The sequence below is a fragment of the Trachymyrmex septentrionalis genome, unplaced genomic scaffold (genome assembly GCF_001594115.1).
Source record: "Trachymyrmex septentrionalis isolate Tsep2-gDNA-1 unplaced genomic scaffold, Tsep1.0 scaffold44, whole genome shotgun sequence".
Classification (NCBI taxonomy): Eukaryota; Metazoa; Arthropoda; class Insecta; order Hymenoptera; family Formicidae; genus Trachymyrmex; species Trachymyrmex septentrionalis.
In genome coordinates this window covers 1,414,711-1,425,053 of record NW_017305611.1, presented here as the reverse complement: position 1 = coordinate 1,425,053, position 10,343 = coordinate 1,414,711, and the positions used below count along the sequence as shown (strand labels likewise).

General features: G+C 33.8%; 1 protein-coding gene across 3 annotated transcripts in view; it reads left to right on the top strand.

Moving 5' to 3' along the window:
- LOC108751475 (carbonic anhydrase-related protein 10) overlaps positions 1-10,343 on the top strand; it is a 167,191-nt gene that overhangs the window by 72,679 nt on the left and 84,169 nt on the right. For all 3 annotated transcript variants that reach the window (XM_018491708.1, XM_018491707.1, XM_018491706.1), the window contains exon 2: positions 677-724. In XM_018491708.1, the coding sequence (XP_018347210.1) occupies positions 677-724 (48 nt within the window). The remainder of the gene's footprint in view (positions 1-676; positions 725-10,343) is intronic.

Below are 10,343 nucleotides of genomic sequence, written 5' to 3'. Positions count from 1 at the left end.
GAGGAAGATGGAGGGGGGGGGGGTAGAGATGAGGCGAGAGATTCAGGATAGCCCGAGAAAGTTTTCCAATTTGAAGCAATTAGTTTGCAGTACGGCGTTGGATGGCATGCATCCAGATAATCGAATATAGGTCAGCGTTTAAAGCGGGATGGGGTCGAGCTACGATCAGGAGAGGCTGCGAGAAAGATAGAGAAAGAGTGAGGGGTAGGAGAGGGGTGGGAAAGGGGACGGAACGCGAGTTTTCCGAGTGTGTGCACGTGCAACGGGATGGACCCGTCGCACTTCTGGCATGTCTGACGCGCATAAAACCACGTGGCACAATTCGAGAGGCGCCCGCCTTAGAATTCTGCCGCGCGGTAATCGATTGACCGATCGTCCCCGATCTACAACTGCAATTGATCGATGCACACCGGCCGGCGTCTTCGGGCGCCAGTGATAGAGCTCGAAAGTTTTCGTCGTATGTACGTTTGCGGAACCTCGGGAACTGCTCGGGTGGGAGATGTACGAGAAAGAAAATTGCGGCTATCGCAATCCAAAACGTGCAACGTACGTACGCGCGTTACTTCAGTACCGCTATGCAGTTTAGAACAAGTTACAGGAGTTTAGAAAGTAGTTATTAATATATTTTAGAAACACAAAACTTTTACTGATATATTTTTTTTATCTTTGTTCACAGAATCCGAAGCCAGCTGGGAGGAATGGTGGACCTACGATGGTATTTCTGGTGAGAATAGATTTCTTCTTTTTTTCGAATTTTATTATTAACCCTCCGGAGATGACGGTGCGTCTATTGACGCACACTCAATTATCTATAAATTTTTTTTATCAAAAATATATCAAACAAATTCAATTTTCTTTACGTTACATTTGCAAATTTTCATTGTTCTTATTAAAATACATTTAGTATATACTTTAGTATATATCTAGTATATACTTAATATATATTTATTATATGCCTGTTAGTCTTCTTTTTTATGTCATTTTGATTCCTTGAAATTAATTAATGTTTAATTAACAAAAATTGAATGACTAAGGTCTTATAGACCTTAGCGCCAGATTTGGAGGATTAAAGAAGATAGAAGCTTTGCAAATGTCACAGATACTCGTTAAATGATCTATTGTTTAACTCAGAATAATGATAAGTATAAGCGTATGGAAATTGTTGATTACTATTTTTATTAATATTGTATAATGATCATTTATTGTGTCGAGAAACATTTACTGAGCCTACGATATTTTTTCACTTTATTATCGCTTTTATGTGTCGAGTATAATTTCCGCATTCTTTATTCTTTTTTATATTTCCGACTGTCGTACGGTATGATAGACAAAATGGAAAACTCAACCGACCCGTTCCAAGTTTGTACATTTCACACAAAATTCTCGCATCTTTACTATACCAAATGCTAAGGTTTATGTGACGTTAATAATAGAATGAATATCTTGTGGACGTCGTGCAAAGTATATCACATAATTAAAATTAGTTTTACAATGCAACATTCTTTATGTACGATATACAATAGTTATATAATTTATCATATTGAGATCATATTTCTTTGTTATAATAATGTGAGATTATCCTAATTATCATCAAAATCCAGTTTATAAAAATGTTTGAATAAAGTTTAGCGCGGTGTATCGATGCAAGTGCATCATTCATTAAGTGATTACTATTAAATTCCTGAGAACAGCATGTAAGCGTTTCGCGAGCTTAGTCGGCTTCGTGCGGCTTCCTAATTTTCTTAATTTTAAGTTACGAGGCCATCGAGTGCCTCCGGGCGCCGGTGAATTTTTTAATCTCGCACCATCCTCTTCCCCTTCGTAGTTTTTATTAAAAATAAGGCGAGCGCGCCGATAAGACTGCACCATGTCGGTCCTGGCTCTTGAGTTTAGTGTTGTTCTGCCATGCGAGCCAGCTGCCACACGAAAAACAGTGCCGTATACTCGGGCGTTCGCATAAAACGCCAAAAATTTCGGCTACTCCCCAGTCGTCCGCTGGCCCTTTCCTCGCTGGTATTTCCTTCGATCGTGCAAACCCTACGAATATCTCTTCAGCCTGTTGACATTGGGGAGGAAGTTGTTGATCTCATTTCGGAATTTACGAGCGCCACAGAATTTCGCCATCGATTAGCTCGAGTGCTGCAACAAAATTAAGCTTGCTTCGCAAAATGCCAGTAATATCGTTATCACAAGCGATATTCTTGCGAATACAGAACATGTCGTGTCATTTTTCTCTACTAATTTAGACTTTGATCTCTATGTAATGCGAATGTCAAAAGAATGCTTAAGGAAAATGCGAGAATACAACTTCAATAAAATGAAAGGGTGTATTATCTTTTATTATTATAATATTATCGACTAAGTATCTTTTGTTATTGTCGACAAAATATCATTCGTTAATTTACAATTTATTATTATTATATTATTATAATATTATTATAGAAATTTAATTTACATTTCATCTTAGCATTTTTGCAATTTAATTGCTTTAGAAAGAGATGTCGGGTAAAAGATTGTTAGTATTATTATACATATACATAAGTATATATATATTTTTTAAGATTAAGTATTAATATAAATTAATATCTAATAAAGATTAAATAAGTTAACAACGACCATCACGTTTTGCTTTAATTTATAATTTATTTTAATATTTCATTTACATAAATTTTTATAAATTTTTATAAATATTTTAAAACTGAAGAAAATTGTCGAATCATACAATACTATTACCGTCTTTGTTAATAAAGACCATAACACATTAATAAATTAATCGATACTTTCTAATTTTAATGATCTTTTTTAAACACATTTTTTAAGATTATTTTACATTATCGTATTATTATGTTACCTTGATTTTACAATTAGTGGCAAGTCGATCGCAAACTTGTTGCAACAGCCAATCTGAAGAATCATTAATTTAAAAATTGTTTCTTCAGATTGACTGTCTCAATAAGCTTATGATCGACTTGCAACTGATGTACAAGGAAATATATAAAGTTTTATGTAGTGGTTCGCACGTTAGATACACTCGCTGTGTTGATTGAAATCGGTTAGATGACTTATTACCATAACAGAAGTCAATTTTTAGGGTTTACTGCCTCCTATCGTCAAATGAGGGTTTTCGTTATGTAAAGCGCTCACCCTCGGTCGCACATTTTGAACTAAACATTACGTACTCTGCTTTTTCCATTTATGCAAGGTTCCCTTCTAGTTGCACCGTGTTCTCTTTCATGTACGAAATCTTTAATAAATTTGGAGACGAGTTTTTTTCAGCGAAAATCTGATTACTCGCTGCTTTTTTTGCTACTTTTTTTTATGTTTGACGCTACTACAACATACTCCTAGATAACTTTTAGTTGAAAATACTGTCAAAGTACCCTTGAATTTAGCTCCGAAATAAGATCTCGTTTCTACCAGCGTCTCGGAAATTTAATTTTACTTAAAGTGCATTACCACATAATTCAAAATTTTGTTAATGAAAAATTAAACAGATTGAAGACAAGGTGAAATTATTAACGTAATTTTCCTAATAGCTTTAACAGATATGTTTCTTTAATGTTATGTAATATATATTTTATATGGGTATGAACATGGAAGGCTGCCAATTTCACAAAGTCTGCGCGAGTGCAGCGTGCATGAACAATTGCATTTCCTCGTGTATTTATGCGACAGCGGAATAATCTGGTTACATTACAACGCAGATTGCAAGTTGAGCACTTATGCTTTTTTCGACCTCAAAATGTACCGTCGCAGCAACTGCATTTACGAAACGGCTCTGATTTTATGAGCGACGTGCTGCAGTATATGATATATTTTTGATTTTGCCTCGAGGGTATTCGAGCAAACTACTGGCTGAACTTTGTTACCGTTGTTATGTTATAAATGTGAGACGAAGGAAAAAAGAAGTTTTAAGATATATTGCTTCGATTATTCGCGAACATGCCGCGTGTTTCAGATTTACCGGCGCTCTTCTCAACTAGGTACCGAGATACTGAGAAAAAAAAAAAAACAACGTAAGAGTAACTAATTTAATAGAACTCGACGGCGCCTTCCACAAAATTAAATCGCTAATGTTTAAAATACACTAGTTTACAAAGTTTTCTTACAAAGTAAAAGTATATGAAGACTGTTTTTAGGATAATTTTCGACGATGAACCCAATCTGTCGAAAATTAAAATATTTTCATCAGGTTCGGTTCTTGAGATATAAGAAAAATTTTTTAAGTATATATAGTATAAAGTTTTATCGAAATTAGAAAACAAGTCAGAAGTATTGAGCGTTCAATTTTTATTTTTTATATGACTTTGGATCGGTTTTATGTATTAGAATCCAGCATTTTTTAGTCGCCGCTTTTAAAAATTTATGTTAAATTTAACATATTTCACGTCCCAAACGGTTCACTCAAATTTCTATGTCAGTTTAATACAAGTTGAATATGTTAGAAAGTAACACAAATGTTATATAAAAATTATTCAAAACTAGTTTGTAAACTAGTTGTATTGTTTGTAAACTAGTTTGTAAAAATTTTGCCGACATTTATATTTCTGCAGTGAGTTGTAGATTGAAAAACATTTACTATGTCTTAATAAATATTTCTTTGAATATTTGTAAGTAAACATTTACTGAATATTAACATATACTTATTTGATACAAGAATCATTAATTTGATTTAATTATCATTTTTTTATTGATTAAATGTTTATTTACTGTAAATAAATATTTACTTACAAATAGTTCAAAAAGATATTTATTAAGGTATAGTGAATTTTTTTTTAGTGTAAAATATCTTAATCTTCTAATTACATATTCCGAAACTTTCGTTCCCCATGATGAATGCTAATTCATTATGTACGACGCGTTCAAACTGTGTTCGCATCGATTTTAGAAGATTAAACGACTGCCGCATTCGACGGCAATTTTCCATAATACGAGGAATATACTCGCGCCTGTGGAAACAAATCGCAGGAATGATTAGGATCGCGAATTGCGGCGGGGTCAATGTGAATCATCGGACGATTTAAAAAAAAAAAAGGAACGCTTTCCGGACGAGATGGCTTGCGGGAAAATCTCCGCGAACACAAAACTTTTCCAGGGCGACGGGATTAAGCTCGGCGCGCCTCGGTCTTTCCTTTACTCCGCCACGCAACTGGTAGCATTGGCAGCACCCCGTTACTCGACGTATAGTTTCTTAAGCCCGACAAGAGAAGCACTACGAAGCTGAAGATGAAATTTCCACGGTGCGGTGAGAATATGTCTTTCCGGCTAAAGACGCTGAAAAATGTAACGCGTTTCTCGGGGGTTTGTGCGCCTCCAGCCACGCGTTGCATTTCTAGTAGGAACTGCATCACGAACCACTGTAAAAAAGCTGTTTGAAATTTTAATGCAATAGATACGCAAAAACGTTTTCTATTCGCGATAATAAGGAAAACGTGCACATTCGTGAGAGATACAGTGAGTGCGAAAAATATTCGCACAGTGAAGACATCTCTTTAAAAAAATCTTATTTTTAGAAAGTAAACATTATTATTAATTAGCAATTTATTAATGAAGAACAAAATAGACTGTATTTCTCAAAATTATTTTACTAACAAGGTCATAATTAAATTATAATATCTTAATAATAAGCGAAAATAAAATATTGTATTATTTGCACAAAAAATATTTGTACAGTTGAGAAATTTAACTTGTAAAGTCATCAACACAGCATAATTTTTCGCGAAGTTCTTTATATTAGGAACGTACTTATCGCTAATAAATTACTAATTAATTTATTACGGAAAGAGTTATGGCTTCAAAAATAAATCGTGATACAAAAATGCCGATGCAAGCCTACGCGAGCTCGCAACGGTATTTTTAAGATATTTTTACTAATTAATGTTTGTTTATCACAAAGAAGGATTTTTTAAATAAAAATTTTTCCTATAAACGAATACTTTTTGCATTCTCTGTATACCTGCGGCATGGGAAATTTTCAATTTTCTGCAGAAACGACAGAGTTAGCTTTTGATATTTGAATTTCGGAATACACTTTAAGATTCACGTACGTTGATAAAAGTCGTGCGGAACATATGGGAACTTGACGAACTTGATCTCGAAGTATTGAAAAAAAGAAGTAGTTTTTCCGGCGGAAATTGTGAAGCCTATTTCCTTGTCGTCCAAATATTTACCCGAATGAATGGCCTTTTCAAACTCCTGACGTACCTGGGCTGGGTTTGCCAGCTAAGTTTTCGGTAGCAACTGAGAGTGCCCGACTACCCGGATATTTGCACATCCGCGTTAAATCACTAACACTAATGTATTTATGAGGGAGAAGTTAGACGAATCTCCATGCAATACGATAATTGAAATTACCGCACAAACCAGTTTACCGCCGGGAATTGCGGGCTTCTGCGTTCTAAATATTCGAAAGCCTCACGATATTTGTGCAGCTACGTAGAGAGTGCTTCCTAGTTGGTGCGACAACTGAGAAAATAAGTAATTCCTCGTTGCGAAATAAGTCACCTCATCTGTAAATGTGTTCTCTCCACCGCCGGCTTTAGTTGAACGTTCTCTCATTGCGGGATTTGGACAAGATTATTACTAACAGTATATTGTATATTGTGAATATAATTATTTTCTATTTCTACTATATTTCTTATTTATATTATTAGAAGACGCAATCATTTTTTTTTTTAATTTAAACGTTTGACAACAAAAGCAAAAATTTCTTGAACTCTGCACTCGATACGGTCCTTTACCCAAATTGCGAAGTTGTCCGCTGCTCAACAAGCGTGAAATGGCCGGACTCGACGTTTGGATCCAAACGGGAACAAAGTGGAAATATCGAAATACGAAAGCAAACGCTGAGGCAATTTTACAAATGGTTGCACGAATACTGAATGTTTTCTAACAGTCGAACAGAAGAACACTGCGTAGTTTTACATAACTAAAATAAATATGTGCTCTTTTTATTTAACGCGCAATAACTGAATAACAAAAAATTTTTAAAACACTTTTATACAACGATTTTATAGGGTAAATTATAAGATAATTTTTTGCTAGATTTTCAAACACATGACAGATCCACAAAGTGAGAAGAAAATTTTCTATTTTGTTCAGCTCGTTATTTTCTGTACATAAAAATTTCTAAACTCACAAAAGCTAAAAAGACTTTTCGCGAAAATAGAGATTGAAATTTAAATTCTTTTTTAAAATTTAAATTTTGTTCATTTTTAATGAATTATAGTTGCTTGAATTTTGAAGTTTATAACACTAAGTTTATAGTACTAACTTTTGTTTTAACCTAATACATATACGAAAAAGAAGCAAAGACACGCGCGCGTGCGTTGAAGTCATTTTTGAAATATTAAAGAAATTATTTAATTTATCAGTTAAATTTATGCTAATAAAATCTAATTTTTCTTAGTAATAATGAAGCAAGAAGGGTTATTTACAAGAAATTATAATCTTTCATTTTTTATATCAAATTTAATTCAAATTTACATGAGAAACATACACACACACACACACACACACACACACACAGAGGTATTACAATTTTTTAACATTAAATAATTTTTTTATAATTATTTGGCTTTTAATATACATATTTAAAAATCTGTGATATATTCTGATATATATATCTTCCACAATCTGTAAGTTGCAACGGAGATATACGAAGAATTTCAGAACACATTGTTTAAATCGGAGATCTTCGACAAAAATAAAACGCTACGCTTCTGAATATTTGATACGAATTTTCCAAGTTCATCTGAAATATTCACCGTGTGTCCTGTAGGTCATTTCTGTGGTAGTGGACATAAATATCTTGCGACGCTATCTTCAGAAAGCTAAACGAATATACCGTATGCATTCCGCATTGCGTATTAAATCGGAATTCTTGGTATATATTCAGAATATTAAGAATATATTTAAGAATCGCCTGATAAATTCCGTCAGTTTAGCACACAGTTTATTCTGTAAATAATCCAAGAAGGCAAAGTTTTCTTTTGCAAGTTAAAAAAAATTTCAGAGTTTGTGTGATATATTTCAGATAACTGTTTTAATTATAATATATTCCACATAATGAATACATTTTACTGTTTTAATGAGATGGTAAAATAACACGCACTTTAAACGATATGCAATTTAGTGAAATATACCCAGTCGAAACAAACTAAAAGTAACGAAACATTAATATTATAATTTCGCACTCAACAATACAAATATAATGTTACATATGGTTGTATGTTACATAACATTGTTAAGTGTGAAATAATAACATTGGTATTATGTTACATTTAGTTTGTGTCGACTGGGTAATTTCTCTTATGGCTTAATATAGAGAGAACGCTTAATTCGTCATTACTTTTCTTTTTTAGTGTTTTTACAAATGACATTACCAATGCGGTGATGTAATTCAATAATTCATTCACGATAGCGCGATTTATAGGACAGATATGAGAAATTCACGCGACCAACTTAACTATGTCGAGCTAGCAGCTGTTTAGACACGTTTAGTTTCCGGTAAGCAAGTCGATCATTCGGTCAATCAAAGTTTGCCCGAAAGCTCAACTATTCGGCCGATGAGATTGCCAAGCGAATACATGTTCGCTCCAGCCGGAAACGACCACTTGCGTGCGTAAATCCGGGATTCCTACTTGGCATAGCCGAATATACCGCAGTAATCAAAACCGTCTCGCGCTTACATATGCAGCAGTTCACTTTCTCGCACGCCACCTCGGTCCTGAGAGAATGCATCGTGTGCATTATTTAGATAGTGGATGAAGAAATTAATTCTATAGCTCTGAGCATAAATGAAATGTTCATCAGACCTTCGCTTTGTTTAATTTTCCTGTGTACTACAAATATTTTGTCTTAAAATTGATACTTGTTAAAATTTTTGTGTGCAATTTTTAGCACACCTGAGTTTAATTTAATATCCTGTAATTGTGCAATTCGAATTTTGTACGTTAAATTGATATTTAACATTCCCTAATGTTAAAATAACAATTTATGTGAGTAAATGTGAATCAATAATGAAAATAACGTAAATTCTAAATAAATAAATAAAATATATTAATTTAATAGAAATTTACTTTTACTGAAGAAATAACACTTTTACAATATTTTTTCGCTTTCACAAATTGTGTTAGTGTTACATTTTTTTGTATTAATTTTTTACATAATATTGTGTACTTCCTAACATATTCTTATATTAAATTAACACAAAAATTTGAGTGAATCGTTTGAGGCATGTGGAATGTGTTAAATTTTTCCAATTTTGTATTATGAGAATTTACGTTTTTGAAATAAAAGTTTATCAAGTATTTAACACAATCTAATGTAATTTTGCAGACATTAATGTATAAGATTGAAATAGAATACTATAAATAGACTAGTAGGAAAAGCTTTTATACATTTGAATGACGCATGTACGATAATCCTTGGAAAACCGAAGCATGTAAATTTGATGTTTCTTTTTTTTCGAGATGCAACGGAAAGGTAGAAACGCGACATTCACTTCTGGAATGGAAACGACGCGTGTTAGTCAAATAAAAATAGCTTGCCTTCATTTGTAAAGTGACATTAGGTCGCGCCGTGTCAGCGCACCTTGCGCTATTTTGATATTTCACAAGTAGAAAGTAGACTCTATAAAAAGGCGACAGGAAACTACTGTGGCAGAGAAATGAATTTGCCGTAGGATCGATATTACGATTATTTATGAGCCCGGTGCGCTTTGAAATAACGGATTTTCGTAAAAACGTAATTTTCATCAGCGACCGTACAGCGATATAGATTCTGATAACGCGCATAATGATTCATTGGAAATGTAATTGATTTCATGCTGCGCGAATATTATTCCGGATTGCGATATATTTATATGTATGTATATCCATATGGCTCGGCGTTCGTCGTTAATGCAGGTGCAAAATGGATCGTGCTTTTCGATGCGGAGGCGTAACGGGGTCATAAAAATTCTCGCAGGTGAAGATTTATGTCGGTCTTTTTGACCCACTCTGCCATCCCGCGCAAAATGATGCATTGATCTCTCCCATGACGCCAAGCGATGTACCCAACCGTAGCGTTTGCGTCAGGGTCAACGAAATTTTCACCGCGATTTATGATCAATGGGTCTCGGTCGGGTTCAGATTTAGTTGCGAATTAGAACGGCATTTTATGTATAATACGGGTCAAAGGTCAATCTATACACGTAAATCTATGCGTCTCTCATGCGTATTTTCAGATATATATGTATTTTTTCTTCTCTTCATTTAGTCAAAAATTTTGTTTATGCGTCAAACGCGTATGAGATTCTGCTTAATTAAAAACAAAAAAAGAAAAAGAAAAAAAACTACATA